We start from the raw sequence: 22,350 nt of genomic DNA, 5'->3' as shown, positions 1-22,350 counted from the left end.
TTTCATGTATATATATATATACAGTATATACTGTATATATATATATATTTAAATATACATACATATACATTTTTAGAGATGAATATGTATGTATGTCTATGTTAAAGCCCTTTGTCTGACTTTTTTTAACACATGAGATCTCATATTTTTGAGCCCTTATAACTTGTGTGCAATTTGTTTTTAGAATAATTTTTATTAGGTGGTGTTTTGTGACACTTTTTAGATTTGAGAAACAGTTAACCAGAGCTCTGAGGATGCGGTAATCATTCTAGCGTGAATCACAATTGCGCTCAAGCGTTCGCATTTACTTCAACTCGTAATACCAGCAGTCAACCCAACAAGCATAAACCCCAGCGATAAACCCCTTATCGTTAGCGCGCAAATATTGGCTCCACTCGTCATCTGGCCCTGAATACATCATTTTTCCAAACTTTTTTTTCTCTTAGATAGACATAATTTTTGTATCAAGCATTGTGTGTGTCTGTGTGTGTTACTGAGAGAGTGTGTGCAAGTAAGAAAGTAGGAGCGTGTAAGTAAGAGTGGGAGACATACAGGCCCATTTATCAAGCTCCGTATGGAGCTTGAAGGGCCGTGTTTCTGGCGAGTCTTCAGACTCGCCAGAAACACAACTTATGAAGCAGCGGTCAAAAGACCGCTGCTCCATAACCCTGTCCGCCTGCTCTGAACAGGCGGACAGGAATCGCCAGACATCAACCCGATCGAATACGATCGGGTTGATTGACAGCTCCCTGCTGGCGGCCGATTGGCCGCGAGTCAGCAGGGGGCGGCGTTGCACCAGCAGCTCTTGTGAGCTGCTGGTGCAATGTTAAATGCGGAGAGCGTATTGCTCTCCGCATTTAGCGAGGTCTTGCGGACCTGATCCGCAGTGTCGGATCAGGTCCGCAAGACCTTTGATAAATGGGCCTGTAAGAGAGAGGGAATGTGTGAGAGTTTTTGAGAATGACAGTGTGTGTAGTGTGTAAGAGTGTTCAAGAGTGTTTGAATTAATTAGTGTGAGAGTGAGTGTGTATGTGCGTGGGGGAGTAAGAGCATGTCAGAGTAAGAGTGTGTGCGTGCCATTTTGTTGTTCAGTAGGTGTAGTTATTATAACTATTATTTTATATGCACGTTTTTGTGTGTGTGTCTAAGTGTTTTGATCTGAGAATGTTTGTGTGTGAGTGTTTTTCAGTGTGTCAGTATTTCTGTGTTTGTGTGTGTGTCTGAGTGTTTCTATGTGTGTGTGTCTGAGAGAGAGGGAGTGTTTCTGTGTTGTGAGAATTTTTGTGTGTGTCTGAGTGTTTCTGTGTGAGAATGTTTGTGTATGTATATATGAGAGTTTTTGTGTGTGTCTGAGTGTTTTTCTTTGTGTGTGAATGTTTTTGAGTGTGTTTGTGTGTGTGTCTAAGTGTTTCTATGTATGTGTGTCTGAGAGTGAGGGAATGTTTCTGTGTTGTGAGAATTTTTGTGTGTGTCTGAGTGTTTCTGTGTGAGAATGTTTGTGTATGTATATATGTATCTGTATGTATGTGTGTGTGTGTATGTAAGAGTCTATGATGTAGATTTATCAATGTGCGGGGCGGACATGATCCGCTGTAGCATACGCTGTCAGCATTTATCATTGCACAAGCATTTCTTGTGAAATGCTTGTGCAATGCCGCCCCCTGCACATTTGCGGCCAATCATATCCGATTGGGCTGGAAACCACTGCTTCTTAACTTACATTTCCGGTGAACAGGAAAGTATGGGGGTAGATAGCAGCATTGGCTGCTTGGTAAATCCACCCCTATGTGTGTATATATGGGGGGGGGGGCTTTCAAGGATTCTTTCTCTGGCTCTGTGGTTTCTAGCTATGCCTCTGGCACTGGGGCAGATCTAGTGGGGCAGAAATTTCATGACCTGTCTTGTGGCAAAGGTTTCATCCTATGAGGCCAAATTTAAAATCACTGTGCTCTTCAGTGCAACTCATTGTACTTCCAATGTTTGTCTATGTAGATTCCATGTGTATGTGCTGGATTTTATGCGCCTGTTAGCAATGGATGGGTGCGGCTGAAACACCTGAACTCAATAATTTCGTAGTTAGTAGCGGTGTCCACATACTTTTGGCTAAATAGGGTGTGTGTGTGTGGGTGTATGTATGTATGTGTATATATATATATATATATATATATATATACTGTATATATATATATATATATATATATATATATATACTGTATATATATATATATATATATATATATATATATATATATATATATATATATATATATATATATATATAAAACTTAATAGTAAAGGAGGTCACTCACAGGATTTGAAATAGTCAATAAAGTTTATTACAAATACTGAAAGCATTATGCGTGAACTGTCATGGTCAACGTTTCGGCTCTTTCAGTGAGCCTTCTTCTGTCTTCCATACTCCGTTGGGAGCACGGCTGGTTAGCCGGATTAAAATTTAAAATTAGTCTTGAAGAAGGCTCACTGAAAGAGCCAAAACGTCGACCATAACAGTTCACGCATAACGCTTGATGTATTTGTAATAAACTTTATTGACTATTTCAAATCCTGTGAGTGCCCTCCTTTACTACTAAGTTTTGAATCTGAATCCTGGGGATTGACCCAGGTCACTATTTGGGCACTAAGGTTGGAGTGCTGGGCCACCGGCTATTTGACATTAAATATATATATATATATACTATATATACTGTATACATATATATATATATATATATATATATATATATATATATATATATATTCATACATACATACTACACCCACTCTTATTCTCAAACAATATCACACATTCCCACTCTTAGTCTCACACACTCTTACTTACACACTCATACTTTCTTACTCACACAGTCCCACACACAGACACGCACAAAGACGCTCACATGCAAGAATGTGCAAGTTAAAATGTCCTTTTTTAAATGAAACAAAGAAAAAATGGCTTTAGTGTCCATTTAATATGAAATGTTTTATTAGCAATATATATATCAATGTATCTAAAGTACCTTAGTAAACCATCTGGATGTAAACATGTGTGGCTTCAATGTTCATTTATATAGGAATGTTATCAATTGACATGTGCATGGGGAAAAAATTTGGTTCGGTTCGGAATTTTTCGAAATTCTGTTCGGATCGATTCGAATTCGGAAAATTTTGAATCGATTCGTTTCGGATTCGTTTCGGATTCATTCGGATTCGAAGAAATTCGGCTGGATTCGGTTCTATTCGGAAATTCGGAATTTCGGTAAGTGTTAGGTGGGATTAGACTAGTATTATGTACTGTATATTAGGTGTAACCCATAGCAGAGTGATATAACCTAATATACTGTACAATACTAGTGTAATCCATGGCCATCCGAATTTACCGAATAAATCCGAAGTAATTCGGATTTATTCGCGAAATTCGGCAGTATTTTAATTCGGAAATTCGGTTCGATCTGAATCGCCGAATTTTCCGAATTTTCCTAATTTCCGTATCGAACCGAAACGAATTGCACATATCTAGTTATCAACAAAGGTACATTTGCTATTACTGGAAGCACTAATGCACATAGGTTTTCACTCATAGGAAGTAAAAGAAAAATAAGGAAACCTCTATCATGACAGATACCTAAAAATAGCTTTTCCTATTTTTTGAAATTAAAATATAATGCTGACACAGTATCTTGGGAAATATTGCTATGCCACTGTAAATTTTAAATTTTTTCAACATTTATGTTGTGTATTACACCATCTGTAATATGGAGTCATCTCAATGCAGAAGGGTCACACACAAATGATCTGCCCATTGAGCTAATACTGTAGAAAACATTGGTACCAGTGTTTCCCCTACATAAGGGCTAGATTTATCAACAGCTAGGAGAATTCTCCTTTGTATTCTCCTCCAAGATCTCTACAGCTCACCCTTGGGGAGCCACACCAGTGCGCACAAATTTATAAAATAATTGCACATAATAATTTGCGCTGTTTGGAAGGAGAGCTGGGGTGAATTATTATAAATTTCTCTTACATGGTGTATCCAGTCCACGGATTCATCCTTACTTGTGGGATATTCTCATTCCCTACAGGAAGTGGCAAAGAGAGCACACAGCAGAGCTGTCCATATAGCTCCCCCTCAGGCTCCGCCCCCCCAGTCATTCTCTTTGCCGCTCTAACAAGTAGCATCTCCACGGGAGGGTAAAGTGAATGTGGTGTTAGATTTGTAGTTTTCTCCAACATTGGTGTGTCCGGTCCACGGCGTCATCCTTACTTGTGGGATATTCTCTTCCCCAACAGGAAATGGCAAAGAGTCCCAGCAAAGCTGGTCACATGATCCCTCCTAGGCTCCGCCCACCCCAGTCATTCTCTTTGCCGTTGCACAGGCAACATCTCCACGGAGATGGTTAAGAGTTTTTTGTAGTTTTATTCTTCTATCAAGTGTTTGTTATTTTAAAATAGTGCTGGTATGTACTATTTACTCTGAAACAGAAAAGGATGAAGATTTCTGTTTGTAAGAGGAAGATGATTTTTAGCAGACAGTAACTAAAATCGATTGCTGTTTCCACACAGGACTGTTGAGATGAAGTAACTTCAGTTGGGGGAAACAGTTAGCAGTCTTTTCTGCTTAAGGTATGACTAGCCATATTTCTAACAAGACCATGTAATGCTGGAAGGCTGTCATTTCCCCTCATGGGGACCGGTAAGCCATTTTCTTAGTTAAACATAAAAGAATAAAGGGCTTCAAAAAGGGCTTAAAAACTGGTAGACATTTTTCTGGGCTAAAACAATTGCTTTACTAGGCATATTATGCAGATTCTAACTAATTATTGGTATTATAATCTTGGGGAACGTTTAGAAAAACGGCAGGCACTGTGTTGGACACCTTTTTCAGATGGGGGCCTTTCTAGTTATAGACAGAGCCTCATTCTGGGACTGTATAGGGGTTAAATGTAAAAAACGGCTCCGGTTCCGTTAATTTAAGGGTTAAAGCTCTGAAATTTGGTGTGCAATACTTTTAATGCTTTAAGACACTGTGGTGAAATTTTGGTGAATTTTGAACAATTCCTTCATACTTTTTCACATATTCAGTAATAAAGTGTTTTCAGTTTGAAATTTAAAGTGACAGTAACGGTTTTATTTTAAAACGTTTTTTGTGCTTTGTTGACAAGTTTAAGCCTGTTTAACATGTCTGTACCATCAGATAAGCTATGTTCTATATGTATGAAAGCCAATGTGTCTCCCCATTTAAATTTATGTGATAATTGTGCCATAGTGTCCAAACAAAGTAAGGACAGTAATGCAACAGATAATGATATTGCCCAAGATGATTCCTCAAATGAGGGGAGTAAACATGATACTACATCATCCCCTACTGTGTCTACACCAGTTATGCCCACACAGGAGGCCCCTAGTACATCTAGTGCGCCAATACTTATTACCATGCAACAATTAACGGCTGTAATGGATAACTCCATAGCAAATCTTTTATCCAAAATGCCTACTTATCAGAGAAAGCGTGATTGCTCTGTTTTAAACACTGAAGAGCAAGAGGACGCTGATGATAACTGTTCTGACATACCCTCACACCAATCTCAAGGGGCCATGAGGGAGGTTTTGTCTGATGGAGAAATTTCAGATTCAGGAAAAATTTCTCATCAAGCTGAACCTGATGTTGTGACATTTAAATTTAAATTAGAACATCTCCGCGCACTGCTTAAGGAGGTGTTATCTACTCTGGATGATTGTGACAATTTGGTCATTCCAGAGAAATTATGTAAGATGGACAAGTTCCTAGAGGTTCCGGTGCCCCCCGACGCTTTTCCTATACCCAAGCGGGTGGCGGACATAGTAAATAAAGAGTGGGAAAGGCCCGGCATACCTTTTGTCCCCCCCCCCCCTATATTTAAGAAATTATTTCCTATAGTCGACCCCAGAAAGGACTTATGGCAGACAGTCCCCAAGGTCGAGGGGGCGGTTTCTACTCTAAACAAACGCACTACTATTCCTATCGAAGATAGTTGTGCTTTCAAAGATCCTATGGATAAGAAATTAGAGGGTTTGCTTAAAAAGATTTTTGTACAGCAAGGTTACCTTCTACAACCAATTTCATGCATTGTTCCTGTCACTATGGCAGCGTGTTTCTGGTTCGAGGAACTAGAAAAATCGCTCAGTAAAGAATCTTCGTATGAGGAGGTTATGGACAGAGTTCAAGCACTTAAATTGGCTAACTCTTTTGTTTTAGATGCCGCTTTGCAATTAGCTAGATTAGCGGCGAAAAATTCAGGGTTTGCTGTCGTGGCGCGCAGAGTGCTTTGGCTAAAGTCTTGGTCAGCGGATGTGTCTTCCAAGACAAAATTGCTTAACATTCCTTTCAAAGGTAAAACATTATTTGGACCTGATTTGAAAGAGATTATTTCAGACATCACTGGGGGAAAGGGCCACGCCCTCCCACAGGATAGGTCTTTTAAGGCTAATAATAAGCCTAATTTTCGTCCCTTTCGCAGAAACGGACCAGTCTCTAATTCTGTATCCTCTAAGCAAGAGGGTAATACTTCACAACCCAAACCAGCCTGGAAACCAATGCAAGGCTGGAACAAGGGTAAGCAGGCCAAGAAGCCTACCACTGCTACCAAAACAGCATGAAGGGATAGCCCCCGATCCGTGACCGGATCTAGTGGGGGGCAGACTTTCTCTCTTTGCTCAGGCTTGGGCAAGAGATGTTCAGGATCCTTGGGCGCTAGAAATAGTTTCTCAAGGTTATCTCCTGGAATTCAAGGAACTACCCCCAAGGGGAAGGTTCCACAGGTCTCAATTATCTTCAAACCAAATAAAGAGACAGGCATTCTTACATTGTGTAGAAGACCTGTTAAAGATGGGAGTGATACATCCAGTTCCAATAAGAGAACAAGGAATGGGATTTTATTCCAATCTGTTCATAGTTCCCAAAAAAGAGGGAACATTCAGACCAATTTTGGATCTAAAGATCCTAAACAAATTTCTCAGGGTACCATCGTTAAAAATGGAAACTATTCGAACGATCCTACCTACTATCCAGGAAAATCAATTTATGACTACCGTGGATTTAAAGGATGCGTACCTACATATTCCAATCCACAAGGAACATCATCAGTTCCTAAGGTTCGCTTTTCTGGACAAGCATTACCAGTTTATGGCACTTCCATTTGGATTAGCCACTGCTCCAAGGATTTTCACAAAGGTACTAGGGTCCCTTCTAGCGGTTCTAAGACCAAGGGGCATTGCAGTAGTACCTTACTTGGACGACATCCTGATTCAAGCGTCGTCCCTGTCAAAAGCAAAGGCTCATACGGACATCGTCCTAGCCTTTCTCAGATCTCACGGATGGAAAGTGAACAAAGAAAAAAGTTCTCTGTCCCCGTCAACAAGAGTTCCCTTCTTGGGAACAATAATAGATTCCTTAGAAATGAGGATTTTTCTGACAGAGGTCAGAAAATCAAAACTTCTAAGCTCTTGTCAAGTACTTCATTCTGTTCCTCGTCCTTCCATAGCGCAGTGCATGGAAGTAATAGGATTGATGGTTGCAACAATAGACATAGTTCCTTTTGCACGAATTCATCTAAGACCATTACAACTGTGCATGCTCAGACAGTGGAATGGGGATTATACAGACTTGTCTCCGACGATTCAAGTAGATCAAAAGACCAGAGATTCACTCCGTTGGTGGCTGACCCTGGACAATCTGTCACAGGGAATGAGCTTCCGCAGACCAGAGTGGGTCATTGTCACGACCGACGCCAGCCTAGTGGGCTGGGGCGCGGTCTGGGAATCCCTGAAAGCTCAGGGTCTATGGTCTCGGGAAGAGTCTCTTCTCCCGATAAACATTCTGGAACTGAGAGCGATATTCAATGCTCTCAGAGCTTGGCCTCAACTAGCAAAGGCCAAATTCATAAGGTTTCAGTCAGACAACATGACGACCGTTGCATATATCAATCATCAGGGGGGAACAAGGACTTCCCTGGCGATGAAAGAAGTGACCAAGATAATTCAATGGGCGGAGGATCACTCCTGCCACTTGTCTGCGATCCACATCCCAGGAGTGGAAAATTGGGAAGCAGATTTTCTGAGTCGTCAGACATTCCATCCGGGGGAGTGGGAACTCCATCCGGAAATCTTTGCCCAAATAACTCAATTATGGGGCATTCCAGACATGGATCTGATGGCGTCTCGTCAGAACTTCAAGGTTCCTTGCTACAGGTCCAGATCCAGGGATCCCAAGGCGACCCTAGTAGATGCACTAGTAGCACCTTGGACCTTCAACCTAGCTTATGTATTCCCACCGTTTCCTCTCATCCCCAGGCTGGTAGCCAGGATCAATCAGGAGAGGGCATCGGTGATCTTGATAGCTCCTGCGTGGCCACGCAGGACTTGGTATGCAGACCTGGTGAATATGTCATCGGCTCCACCATGGAAGCTACCTTTGAGACAGGACCTTCTTGTTCAGGGTCCATTCGAACATCCGAATCTGGTTTCCCTCCAACTGACGGCTTGGAGATTGAACGCTTGATTTTATCAAAGCGTGGGTTTTCAGATTCTGTAATAGATACTCTGATTCAGGCTAGAAAGCCTGTAACTAGAAAAATTTACCATAAAATATGGAAAAAATACATCTGTTGGTGTGAATCTAAAGGATTCCCATGGAACAAGATAAAAATTCCTAAGATTCTATCCTTTCTACAAGAAGGTTTGGAGAAAGGATTATCTGCAAGTTCTCTGAAGGGACAGATCTCTGCTTTATCTGTTTTACTTCACAAAAGTCTGGCAGCTGTGCCAGATGTTCAAGCATTTGTTCAGGCTCTGGTTAGGATCAAGCCTGTTTACAGACCTTTGACTCCTCCCTGGAGTCTAAATCTAGTTCTTTCAATTCTTCAAGGGGTTCCGTTTGAACCCTTACATTCCGTAGATATTAAGTTATTATCTTGGAAAGTTTTGTTTTTGGTTGCAATTTCTTCTGCTAGAAGAGTTTCAGAGTTATCTGCTCTGCAGTGTTCTCCGCCCTATCTGGTGTTCCATGCAGATAAGGTGGTTTTGCGTACTAAGCCTGGTTTTCTTCCGAAAGTTGTTTCCAACAAAAATATTAACCAGGAGATAGTTGTACCTTCTTTGTGTCCGAATCCAGTTTCAAAGAAGGAACGTTTGTTACACAATTTGGACGTAGTCCGTGCTCTAAAATTCTATTTAGAGGCTACTAAAGATTTCAGACAAACATCTTCCTTGTTTGTTGTTTATTCTGGTAAAAGGAGAGGTCAAAAAGCGACTTCTACCTCTCTTTCCTTTTGGCTTAAAAGCATTATCCGATTGGCTTATGAGACTGCCGGACGGCAGCCTCCTGAAAGAATCACAGCTCACTCCACTAGGGCTGTGGCTTCCACATGGGCCTTCAAGAACGAGGCTTCTGTTGACCAGATATGTAAGGCAGCGACTTGGTCTTCACTGCACACTTTTGCCAAATTTTACAAATTTGATACTTTTGCTTCTTCGGAGGCTATTTTTGGGAGAAAGGTTTTGTAAGCCGTGGTGCCTTCCATTTAGGTGACCTGATTTGCTCCCTCCCTTCATCCGTGTCCTAAAGCTTTGGTATTGGTTCCCACAAGTAAGGATGACGCCGTGGACCGGACACACCAATGTTGGAGAAAACAGAATTTATGCTTACCTGATAAATTACTTTCTCCAACGGTGTGTCCGGTCCATGGCCCGCCCTGGTTTTTTAATCAGGTCTGATGAATTATTTTCTCTAACTACAGTCACCACGGTATCATATGGTTTCTCCTATATATATTTCCTCCTGTCCGTCGGTCGAATGACTGGGGTGGGCGGAGCCTAGGAGGGATCATGTGACCAGCTTTGCTGGGACTCTTTGCCATTTCCTGTTGGGGAAGAGAATATCCCACAAGTAAGGATGACGCCGTGGACCGGACACACCGTTGGAGAAAGTAATTTATCAGGTAAGCATAAATTCTGTTTTTATTTCTTCAATCAAAAGTTTGTTATTTTAAAATAGTGCCGGTTTGTACTATTTACTCTGTGGCAGAAAGTGATGAAGATTTCTGCTGAGAGGAAAACGATTTTAGCATGTTGTAACTAAAATCCATTGCTGTTCCCACACAGGACTGTTGAGTACCAGAAAACTTCAGTTGGGGGGAACAGTTTGCAGGCTTAACTGCTTTAAGGTATGTTTCAGTCATTTTTTCTAGTCAAGACTTAGTAATGCTAGAAGACTGACAAGAATCCCCATGTGGGAAAGGTAAGCCATATTCTGAGACTTAGTATAGAAGGAAGGCTTATTTGAAAAGGCTCAAAACACTGGTGGACACTGTTAAGGGGCAATCAATTATTTTTTTACAAAAATCTGATATTTATACAAGTTTATATTACATTTAAAACACTTTTTTGGGGTTTATTCCCCATGGCATATAATTAGACACCTATTTTGGCTTGGGAAGGCCCCACAACTCCAGAGTGAAGAGGGAGGGGGCCTGAAATTCGCACCTCAGTTGCGCAGTTGATTTTTCAGACAGCTTCATGCAGCTCCATGTGAAGAGTCCAGAGATTACTTGAGGACTTCAGAGAGGCTTATTTTTGGTCAAAACTAATCCCCAAGGAAGGTAGGGCCACAGCAGAGGCTGTGGCATGGTGCTGTAGTTTGCTAACCGGTTGCCAGCTTTAATTGGCTCCGGTTTGGGCAGTAAGGGGTTAATTGACTTGAAATGTACTGTGCAATCATTTCAAAGCATTAGGATCATATGGTGAAAATTTCATAAAGATTGGATGAATTTTGGAGATTTAGTAAAAAAGTGTGCACTTTTTATTATTTAAAGGCACAGTACCGTTTTTTCAAAAATTGTGTTTTACTGTATTTGAGTGCTGTCTAAGTCTATTTAACATGTCTGAGCCTACAGATAGACCGTGTTCTATGTGTTTAATAGCCATGGTGGTACCCCCTTTACATTTGTGTTTAAAGTGTGCTAAGGTATCTAAACATTTTAAAGACCATGCAGTGACACTTAAAAATGTAGCCCAAGATGATTCTTTAACGGAAGGTAACGAGGATAGTCCTCCTTCCTCTCCCCATGTGTCAACACCAGTTACGCCCGCGCAAGCGATGCCTAGTACCTCTAGCGCATTGGCCCCTATTACATTACAACAATTAGCAGCAGTCATGGATAATTCCCTTGCAGCATTTCTATCCAAACTGCCAGTTTTTCCAAAAAAGTGTGATAGCTCAGTTTTAAGAACAGAGGATGAGCAATCAGAAGTTTTGGATGATTTATCTGTTGTACCCTCACAACACTCTGAAGTGGCAGTGAGAGATGTACTGTCCGAGGGAGAAATTTCTGACACAGGAAAGGTTTCTCAGCGGGCAGAATCAGATTCCTTAGCGTTTAAATTTAAGCTGGAACACCTCCGCGTACTGCTTAAGGAGGTTTTAGCTACGCTGGATGATTGTGACCCCATGGTGGTCCCAGAAAAATTGTGTAAAATGGACAAGTTTCTAGAAGTCCCTGTATACACTGATGCGTTTCCGATCCCGAAGAGGGTGGTGGATATTGTGACTAGGGAGTGGGAGAGACCAGGTGTACCTTTTGTTCCCCCCCCCTATCTTTAAGAAAATGTTCCCCATAACTGACCCCAGGCGGGACGCGTGGCAGATGGTCCCTAAGGTAGAGGGAGCAGTTTCAACACTAGCCAAGCGCACAACCATACCAATAGAAGACAGTTGTGCTTTCAAAGATCCTATGGATAAAAAATTAGAAGGTTTACTAAAGAAAATATTTGTTCAACAAGGTTTCCTTCTTCAACCGATTGCCTGCATTATTCCTGTAACTACTGCAGCGGATTTTTGGTTTGAGGCGCTGGAGGAGTCGCTCCAGAGGGAGACTTCATATGACGAAGTCATGGATAGAATTCATGCTCTAAAGCTGGCTAATTCTTTTATCACAGATGCCGCTTTACAATTAGCTAAGTTAGCGGCGAAAAATTCTGGTTTTGCCATTATGGCGCGAAGAGCGCTTTGGCTCAAATCGTGGTCGGCTGACGTGTCGTCCAAAACAAAATTACTAAATATTCCTTTCAAGGGAAAGACCTTATTCGGCCCAGAGTTGAAAGAAATTATTTCGGATATCACTGGGGGAAAGGGCCATGCCCTTCCACAAGATAGACCGTTTAAGGCCAAAAACAAGGCTAATTTTCGCTCCTTTCGCAACTTCAGGAGCGGACCTGCTTCAACCTCTGCAACCGCAAAGCAAGAGGGTAATGCTTCTCAACCCAAAGCAACCTGGAAGCCTTTGCAGGGCTGGAACAAGGGCCAAGAAGCCTGCGGCTGCTACTAAGACAGCATGAAGGGGTAGCCCCTGATCCGGGACCGGATCTAGTAGGGGGCAGACTTTCTCTCTTTGCTCAGGCTTGGGCAAGAGATGTTCCAGATCCCTGGGCATTAGAAATTGTTACTCAGGGGTATCTTCTAGAATTCAAGGACTCTCCTCCAAGGGGAAGGTTCCACATTTATCGTTTGTCTTCAGACCAGACAAAGAAACAGGCGTTCTTACGCTGTGTAGAAGATCTTCTAAAGATGGGAGTGATACACCCAGTTCCAATTTCAGAACAAGGACTGGGCTTTTACTCAAACCTGTTTGTAGTTCCCAAAAAGGAAGGAACTTTCAGGCCAATCCTGGATCTAAAAATTCTAAACAAATTCCTCAGAGTTCCATCATTCAAAATGGAAACCATTCGGACAATCTTACCGATGATCCAGGAAGGTCAATATATGACTACCATGGATCTAAAGGATGCGTACCTACATATTCCTATCCACAAAGATCATCATCAGTTCCTAAGGTTCGCCTTTCTGGACACGCATTACCAGTTCATGGCCCTTCCTTTCGGGTTGGCCACCGCTCCCAGAATTTTCACAAAGGTGCTAGGGTCCCTTCTATCGGTACTAAGACCGCAGGGCATTGCAGTAGCACCTTACCTAGACGACATCTTAATACAGGCGTCGTCTTTTCACAGAGCCAAGGTTCATACGGACATTGTTCTGGCCTTTCTAAGGTCTAACGGGTGGAAGGTGAACATAGAAAAAAGTTCTCTGTCCCCGCTCACAACCTGGGAACACTCATAGACTCGGTAGAAATGAAAATATTTCTGACAGAGGTCAGGAAGTCAAAGCTTTTAACTACTTGCCGAGTTCTTCATTCCATTCCTCGGCCTTCTGTAGCTCAGTGCATGGAGGTAATCGGATTAATGGTTGCGGCAATGGACGTTGTCCCTTTTGCCCAAATTCATCTCAGACCACTGCAACTGTGCATGCTCAAACAGTGGAATGGGGATTATGCAGATTTGTCTCCTCAAATACAAATGGACCAGAAAACCAGAGATTCTCTTCTCTGGTGGTTGTCTCAGGATCACCTGTCTCAGGGAATGTGCTTACGCAGACCGGAGTGGATCATTGTCACGACCGATGCCAGTATGTTAGGCTGGGGTGTGGTCTGGGACTCCCTGAAAGCTCAGGGCCTATGGTCTCGGGAAGAATCTCTTCTCCCGATAAACTTTTTGGAACTGAGAGCGATATTCAACACGCTCCAGGCATGGCCTCAACTAGCGGAGGCCAAATTCATCAGATTTCAGTCAGACAACATCACGACTGTAACATACATCAATCATCAGGGAGGAACAAAGAGTTCCCTAGCGATGAAGGAAGTAACCAAGATCATCAAATGGGCGGAGGATCACTCCTGCCACCTATCTGCAATTCACATCCCAGGAGTAGACAACTGGGAGGCGGATTTTCTGAGTCGTCAGACCTCCACCCGGAGGTTTTTGCTCAGCTGACCCAGCTATGGGGCATTCCAGAATTGGATCTGATGGCGTCCAGTCAGAACACCAAACTTCCCCTTTACCGATCCAGGTCCAGGGACCCCAAGGCGGCATTGATAGATGCTCTAGTAGCGCCTTGGTCCTTCAGTCTAGCTTATGTCTTTCCACCGTTTCCTTTTCTCCCTCGGCTAATAGCCAGAATCAAACAGGAGAAGGCTTCGGTAATTCTGATAGCGCCTGCGTGGCCACGCAGGACTTGGTATGCAGACCTAGTGGACATGTCATCAGTTCCACTATGGAAGCTGCCATCGAGGCAGGATCTTCTAATACAGGGTCCATTCAAGCATCCAAATCTAGTTTCTCTGCAACTGACTGCTTGGAGATTGAACACTTAATTCTAGCTAAGCGTGGGTTCTCTGAATCAGTTATAGATACTCTGATCCAGGCCAGAAAGCCTGTCACCAGGAAAATTTACCATAAGATATGGCGGAAATATATTTGTTGGTGTGAATCCAAGGGTTACTCGTGGAGTAAGATTAGGATTCCAAGGATATTGTCTTTTCTCCAAGAAGGATTGGAGAAGGGATTGTCAGCTAGTTCCTTAAAGGGACAGATATCTGCTCTGTCTATCCTGTTACACAAGCGTCTGGCAGCAGTACCAGACGTTCAGGCGTTTGCACAGGCTCTAGTTAGAATCAAGCCTGTCTGTAAACCTGTAGCTCCTCCATGGAGTCTCAATTTAGTTCTTTCAGTTCTTCAAGGGGTTCCGTTTGAACCTTTACATTCCATAGATATTAAGTTATTATTGTAACAATCCAGACATACAAATGTCAGTATTAATAATTGCAAAGTGTAAAGTTCACTAAGAAACATGTAGTCAAAGTTAGATATGTAATCCCAATTGTTTTCATATAGGCAATGTCTTGTATCTATATGATATTAACAGGATAAGTTGTTATAGTTAATTGTTAGCTCAGTATTTGTGTCTGTAAAATACTGTGGCTAACAGCAAACATTGATTATGTTATATAAAAAGAGAATTGGTAGAAACTTAAGTAAAAACAATATTAAGCAAGGAGTTATTATATATATGAATTCAAATATAAGTTTGTAACTGAAATATACTGGATCAAAGTTCGCTTACCAAGCGTGGAATAAGGATATGTGAGGATGTCAAACTGTAAGTGAGGAATAAGGTATATGCTCTGCAGAGTTGTTCCAAACAGCGGAAGGCAGCCGGTATGGGAGACAGTAGCGTGGCGTGAGCGGAGATGAACGGAGCGGCCGTCGGTGACGTCACCCGCCTGTCAGCTGATGCTCCGATGCGGTCCGGTGGAGCCGAGAGGAGAGAGGATCACAGGGGAAGTCCTGAGGTAGTTAGATACAGCAGGTAATGGTGATAGTTGAGCAAGGTAGCTAGTTCAGAGAATCTCTGTCAGGAACTGGATTAGGCTGAGTCCCAAATGTCAGCAAGAGCTGATAGGCTAGTATAGCAGGTGGAAATCCTTAATACCAAGCAAAGGTATAAGGTGAGGGCATGCCTTATAAAGGATAGTGAATTGAAAGAGAGGCAAGAAATTAACCCTAAATTGCATAGGAAGGTTGTTACAATTATCTTGGAAAGTTTTGTTTTTGGTAGCTATTTCTTCTGCTCGAAGAGTTTCAGAATTGTCTGCTTTGCAGTGTAATTCACCCTATCTGGTGTTCCATGCAGATAAGGTTGTTTTGCGTACCAAACCTGGTTTCCTTCCAAAAGTGGTTTCTAATAAGAATATTAACCAGGAAATCATTGTTCCTTCTGTGTGCCCTAATCCAGTTTCTAAGAAGGAACGACTGTTACACAATCTTGATGTGGTTCGTGCTTTAAAATTCTATTTAAAAGCAACTAAAGATTTCAGACAAACATCATCCTTGTTTGTTGTCTATTCTGGTAAGAGGAGAGGTCAAAAAGTGACTACTACCTCTCTTTCCTTCTGGCTGAAAAGCATCATCCGATTGGCATATGAGACTGCTGGACAGCAGCCTCCTGAACGGATTACCGCTCATTCCACCAGAGCTGTGGCTTCCACATGGGCTTTCAAGAATGAGGCTTCTGTTGAACAGATTTGTAAGGTAGCGACTTGGTCTTCACTGCATACTTTTGCCAAATTTTACAAATTCAATGCTTCTTCGGAGGCTATTTTTGGGAGAAAGGTTTTGCAAGCAGTGGTGTCTTCCGTTTAGGTTACCTGTCTTGTTCCCTCCCTTCATCCGTGTCCTAAAGCTTTGGTATTGGTATCCCACAAGTAAGGATGAATCCGTGGACCGGATACACCATGTAAGAGAAAACAGAATTTATGCTTACCTGATAAATTACTTTCTCTTACGGTGTATCCAGTCCACGGCCCGCCCTGGCAATTAAGTCAGGTTCAAATTTATTTTTGTAAAACTACAGTCACCACTGCACCCTATGGTTTCTCCTTTTTCTCCTAACCGTCGGTCAAATGACTGGGGGGGGCGGAGCCTGAGGGGGAGCTATATGGACAGCTCTGCTGTGTGCTCTCTTTGCCACTTCCTGTAGGGAATGAGAATATCCCACAAGTAAGGATGAATCCGTGGACTGGATACACCGTAAGAGAAAGTAATTTATCAGGTAAGCATAAATTCTGTTTTCTCCACGCAAACAAGGCAAGTTCTCCTGATTTATCGTTTCAAAACCCTTGTTTTTTTAGGTTGTATTTTTTGCGCTCTTCAAGTAATCTATAACAGTTGTGTTTTACATGGGGAAAATTTGTGCATTCATTTTGGTGAGTTACCGCAATACATTTTTACTTTAACTTTGTTATAAAAATGACCCAATATAACCGTAACACATTCAAAATCTTAATACAATTTAATTTACAATGTTTGGGGGGCAATTTTACATTCTATATTTGGCATATGCATCTAGCAAAAGATAGACCTGCTAGAATCAGAAAGTACTCAATCAGAAATGTATGTAAACATGACACAAGATCAAAAACATAGTGATTTCTAATGCTGTTCTTCATAATACCTATGGAGAACTATAATGCTCGTATTTGTAGAAAAACTTTGCGTGTGAATGTTTTTGAGTGATAAATTGGTAACTGGGCATAATGCTAAGGCAGAATCTAGGAAATGCGACTAAGACTAGCAAATGTAGCCTTTATTGAGCGCACCGGTGTGCCTTGGTGAACGTGAACGAAGTGAGAGGAATTTATAGTTGGACTTGCCCAATTTTAGGTACACTTCGCATTAATAAATCAGGGGATTCAGTCATATGGGGATTTATGCTCGCGATTTTATGAAAATCTCTTTGATAAATCCTGCTCTGATAGATGAATAATAATGACCCTATCCCAAGATGCTCTGATTATAACTATTGTGGCAGTGTGTAAGTTAAGATGCTTTCTTGCTGCTTGTCTATATTAAATAGTCCCCTTCTGGACCAGGTGGAAGTAACAGGCAGTAATAATGTCTAGGGACTGCAGACTGAGCAGTGGGGAGCTACTGTATATACATTCTGTCTAATTTATCCACAAAGCAGAACAGGGGCAGGTTTCATGTATCCTATTAAGTAAAACATGACAAGACGGTGGAAAAGCTACTTGTGATTAATTACAGAAGCTGTCTGCTCACAGGATGAGAGGAAGTTGGAAGCTGAAGTGCAGACTCTGCTTGTTCCTGCTCCCTTGTCGAGAGCTGCCTTTTAATAATTGAGAAATATACCTGTGAACTCCTGAATTATTACTAACCTTTCTCAAGAACGTAGTCCACAGTAGAAATAATTAACTTTTTTTCATCCTAATTATCTTACTAATCGTATCATGTTCTTATCTGGGGCCCCATGAGTATCCGACACCTATTAAGCCATTGATCTATGCTAGATTCAACAAGAGATGTTTAAAAGGACAGTGTTTAAGTTGTCTAGATGGATAGCTAGATATATAGATAGATAGATAGATAGATAGATAGATAGATAGATAGATAGATAGATAGAGACAAAGAGATATACGAATATCAATATAAATATCTATATATTTAAATACAATATATATATATAAATCTAATGAAGGGGTGAACACTCTGAAACGTCACTATGGAATAAAGTTTGTATCACTTGATGAGACCAGTGAGTGCTTCGTTTATATGATATATATACAGTATACAGTCATACATACAAGTATACCTTGCTTTACAGCGCTTCAGTAATAAAGCGCTAATCTGGAGCTGAAGTTCAACCTCCAAGAAATTTGAAACAGTACTGTACTCATTGTGAGATTGCGAGAAAGGCGACTGGCACCATTTTGTTATGCGCTGTTTGGTCTATTTACAACATTGCAGTGCACTCCATGCCGATAGTTTCTGGCCCCCCTGAAACAGCAGTTAAAGGGACATGAAACACCAAAATTTTTCTTTGATTATTCAGAAAGAGAATACAATTTTAAACAACTTTTAACTTACTTCTATTATCTAATTTGTTTTATTCTCTTGGTATCATTGTTGAAGGAGCAGCAGTGCACTACTGGTTTCTAACTGAACACATGGGTGAGCCATATATATGCAGAGACCAATCAGCAGGTATAACCTAGGTTATTTGCTTCTCCTGAGCTTTCCTAGATAAACAAAGCAAAGGATAACAAGAGAAGGAAGCAAATTAAATAAAAGAAGTAAATTAAAAAGTTGTTTAAAATTGTATTCTGAATCTGAATCATGAAAGTAAAATTTGGGGTTTCATGTCCCTTTAAGAAGCAGCGGTCGTAAGACCGCTGCTCCTTAACTTCTCTGCCACTTTTTAGGTGGTGGACTGAAATCATCCCGATCCAATACGATCGGGATGATTGACACCCCCTTCTAGCGCGATGTACAGTTTTTTATTAAATTCTAATTGAATACTGTACTGTACTGTGCTAGTGTTAAACTAAACTTAGCGATACTGCACACCTAATATATGTTAGTTCAAACATGTTTTATTTTTTAAACACAATTGAAAGTAAAAAGAAAAAAAAAGCTACTACTCTCTTGTTTCACTTTAAGGTGGTTTTCACTTTACATTGGGGCTCCGGTCCCTAACCCGCTGTATGAGTGAGGTATACCTGTGTATATGTATATATATTTATATTTTTATATATAGAGAGAGAGAGAGAGTGAGAGGGACATCAATACTATATATATATATTTATTTATATGATAACTATTTGTCTTTGGTTCTAGAGCTGATCCTTTTTATTTATTTTCCTTAAAAAACAGAAGAGGACGACTTGGAAATTCACACAGACACCAGGCCACCAGGGTTCAATGCCAACCGCAGGAGGAGCAGAGCAGTACTTTATCACCTGTCTGGGCACCTGCAGAAACAGGATAAGAGCAAGCTGAAGCTGAACAATGTACGTATTCCTTGTCTGTTACAGCATTACATAATGTGACACACTATCTGCAATTGCTTTTTCCCAATCATACTTTGTATAAACATTTTCACACTGTAAATTGAAGGCCAAACACAATAGTATGCAAAGTGTTATCACTAAGCATAATCTGATGTTGTCATCAGTTGGGGTACATATAATACTCCAGGCAATCCAGTCACCAAGCAGTACAATTCCTTGTGTCTATTTTTTTTTTTTTTTGCAAAATATTTTCTTTTTTAAAGTCTAGCTGGCAAGACAATGCTTACTGACAGTCAAGGGGGTAAAGTTGTTCCATGCATCCATGCCAGTCATCAAAGTACCCATAACAAGCCACCTTTTAAGTATTTGCCTTCTTATGCTGCTCAGGAGATGAATCACTGTGAATGATTCACCAGGAAGGGAAATCCTTTAAATCTAGCTTGTTAGGGGACTTGAGGACTGTAGTTGAGAAATGTTGCTATTGGCAAACTGTATCTCAGCTAATATAATCCTCATGGATTTAATATATCTGTATAGAATCTGTTCACAGCAAAATAATTTACGTACCCTCTGGCCAGGTACAAATACTGATACATGGGGCCGTTTTATCGATGTCTGGCGGACATGATATGCTGTAGAGTATCATGTCTGCCAGACATCGCTGAATACCAACAGCATATGCTGTCGGCATTTAACATTGCACAAGCAGTTCTAGTAAACTGCTTGTACAATGCCGCCCCCTGCAGATTTGCGGCCAATTCCGCTAGCAGGGGGTGTCAATCAACCCGATCATATGTGACGTGCAGATTGATGTCCGCAGCCTCAGAGGCGGCAGACGAGTTAAGGAGCAGCGGTCTTAAGATTGCTGTTTCCTAACTCTTGTTTCCGGCGAGCCTAAAGCCTCCCGGGGAAAAAGAGGTATTTGGCCCCATTCAGGCCATGATAAATCAGCCCCATGGAACTGAATAATTTTATACACTTTAATTATAATTGAGTAGGGGCACTGTCATATAAGCACTCCAAGACGTCACCTAGAGGTACAGTGTCATTAACCCCTTAATGACAACTGACGTACCAGGTACGTCATGCATTAACAAGTAGTTAATGACAATGGACGTACCTGGTACGTCAGTTGTCTAAGAGAGTGCTGGAAGCGATCGCAATCGCTTCCAGCAGCTCTCAGGGTATTGCAGTGATGCCTCCATATGGAGGCATCCTGCAATACCTTTTTAGAAGACTCCGATGCAGAGAGGGCCACTCTGTGGCCCTCTCTGCACCGGTAGCGATGGTGCCGGTTCGTTGGTGGGTGGGAGCGCAACAGGGAGGCGGGTGGGCGGCCCATCGCTACCCGGCATCCGGTTCCTAGAAGTGCAATGTGCACGCCGGGTGCCGGGAGCGTGCGGGGGGCGCGCGTGCGCGCATTAGCTGGCCACTGACACCAATGAGGAGGGAAGAGGGGGGGGGGAAAGATTTTTTTTTAAATAATATAAAAGGATCTGGGAGGGGGAGGGGGGTAGGGGTATTGTGGGGGGCTGCTACACTACAGAAAACCCCCAAAAAAAGCAAAAGAGCAAAAAATACTTTTGTTTTTGGGCAAATTGGGTACTGGCAGACAGCTGCCAGTACCCAAGATGGCCGCAATTAGATAGGGGAGAGGGTTAGAGAGCTGGGGGGGGGGATCATGGAGGTTGGGGCTAAGGCAGGAGTCCATCACAGCTAAAATATTTTATTTTTTTTATAAAAAAAAAAACTCCTTTTATTTAGTACTGGCAGACTTTCTGCCAGTACTTAAGATGGCGGGGACATTTGTGGGGTGGGGGAGGGAAGAGAGCTGTTTGGGAGGGATCAGGGGGTGGGATGTGTCAGGTGGGAGGCTGATCTCTACCCTAAAGCTAAAATTAACCCTGCAAGCTCCCTACAACCTACCTAATTAACCCCTTCACTGCTGGGCATAATTTACGTGTGGTGCGCAGCAGCATTTAGCGGCCTTCTAATTACCAAAAAGCAATGCCAAAGCCATATAAGTCTGCTATTTCTGAACAAAGGGGATCCCAAAGAAGCTTTTACAACAATTTGTGCCATAATAGCACAAGCTGTTTGTAAATAATTTCAGTGAGAAACCTAAAATTGTGAAAAATGTAAAGTTTTTTTTTTATTTGCTCGCATTTGGCGGTGAAATGGTGGAATAAAATATACCAAAATGTGCCTAGATCAATACTTTGGGTTGTCTTCTAACAAAAAATATATACATGTCAAGGGATATTCAGGTATTCCTGACAGATATCAGGGTTCCAATGTAACTAGCGCTAATTTTGAAAAAAAGTGGTTTGGAAATAGCGAAGTGCTACTTGTATTTATGGCCCTATAACTTGCAAAAAAAGCTAAGAACATGTAAACATTGGGTATTTCTAAACTCAGGACAAAATTTAGAAACTATTTAGCATGGGTGTTTTTTGGTGATTGTAGATGTGTAACAGATTTTGGGGGTCAAAGTTAGAAAAAGTGTGTTTTTTTCCATTTTTTCCTCATATTTTATTATTTTTTTTGTAGTAAATTATAAGACATGATGAAAATAATGGTATCTTTAGAAAGTCCATTTAATGGCGAGAAAAACGGTATATAATATGTGTGGGTACAGTAAATGAGTAAGAGGAAAATTACAGCTAAACACAAACACCGCAGAAATGTAAAAATAGCCATTGTCATTAAGGGTAAGAAAATTGAAAAATGGTCCGGTCATTAAGGGGTTAAATACACTTTAGATTTACATTGTAAAGTTTACATTGTTCACTGTTAGTTCATCAATAAACCACATAGTTTGTCTTCTTCCTTTTTTTTATTAATAGCAGCAAATAGCTACATTTTACAGAAGCCAGTTGGTATAAAATGTATTCTTTTTAACCTTCATAACTCTGTTAGTAAAACATCTTGTTTTGTCTCACCCAAGTGATCATTTATTAAATGAAAAATGATTGTTTGCCTTTGTGGATAGATATAAACATAGAAATCCCCTTCCAATGTGTAATGGGTGTTTTTCTTCCTCCTATCTGACGCTGTGCTATTCTTCTTTAAGGCACAGTCTACTTGAAAATTGCTGTTTTTTAAAAAAAAGATAGATAATCCC

At 41.3% G+C, this 22,350-nt stretch overlaps 1 protein-coding gene across 1 annotated transcript in view; it reads left to right on the top strand.

Moving 5' to 3' along the window:
* The window catches only part of LOC128645634 (potassium voltage-gated channel subfamily H member 8-like), a 1,117,245-nt gene that overhangs the window by 619,680 nt on the left and 475,215 nt on the right, over nucleotides 1-22,350 (top strand). Inside the window, exon 4 of the mRNA XM_053698756.1 lies at nucleotides 19,090-19,226. Within this exon, the coding sequence (XP_053554731.1) occupies nucleotides 19,090-19,226 (137 nt within the window). The remainder of the gene's footprint in view (nucleotides 1-19,089; nucleotides 19,227-22,350) is intronic.

This window comes from Bombina bombina, chromosome 1 (genome assembly GCF_027579735.1).
Source record: "Bombina bombina isolate aBomBom1 chromosome 1, aBomBom1.pri, whole genome shotgun sequence".
Classification (NCBI taxonomy): domain Eukaryota; kingdom Metazoa; phylum Chordata; class Amphibia; order Anura; family Bombinatoridae; genus Bombina; species Bombina bombina.
Note: the sequence above shows the minus strand (reverse complement) of the source record. Positions and strands in the feature narration are given on the sequence as shown.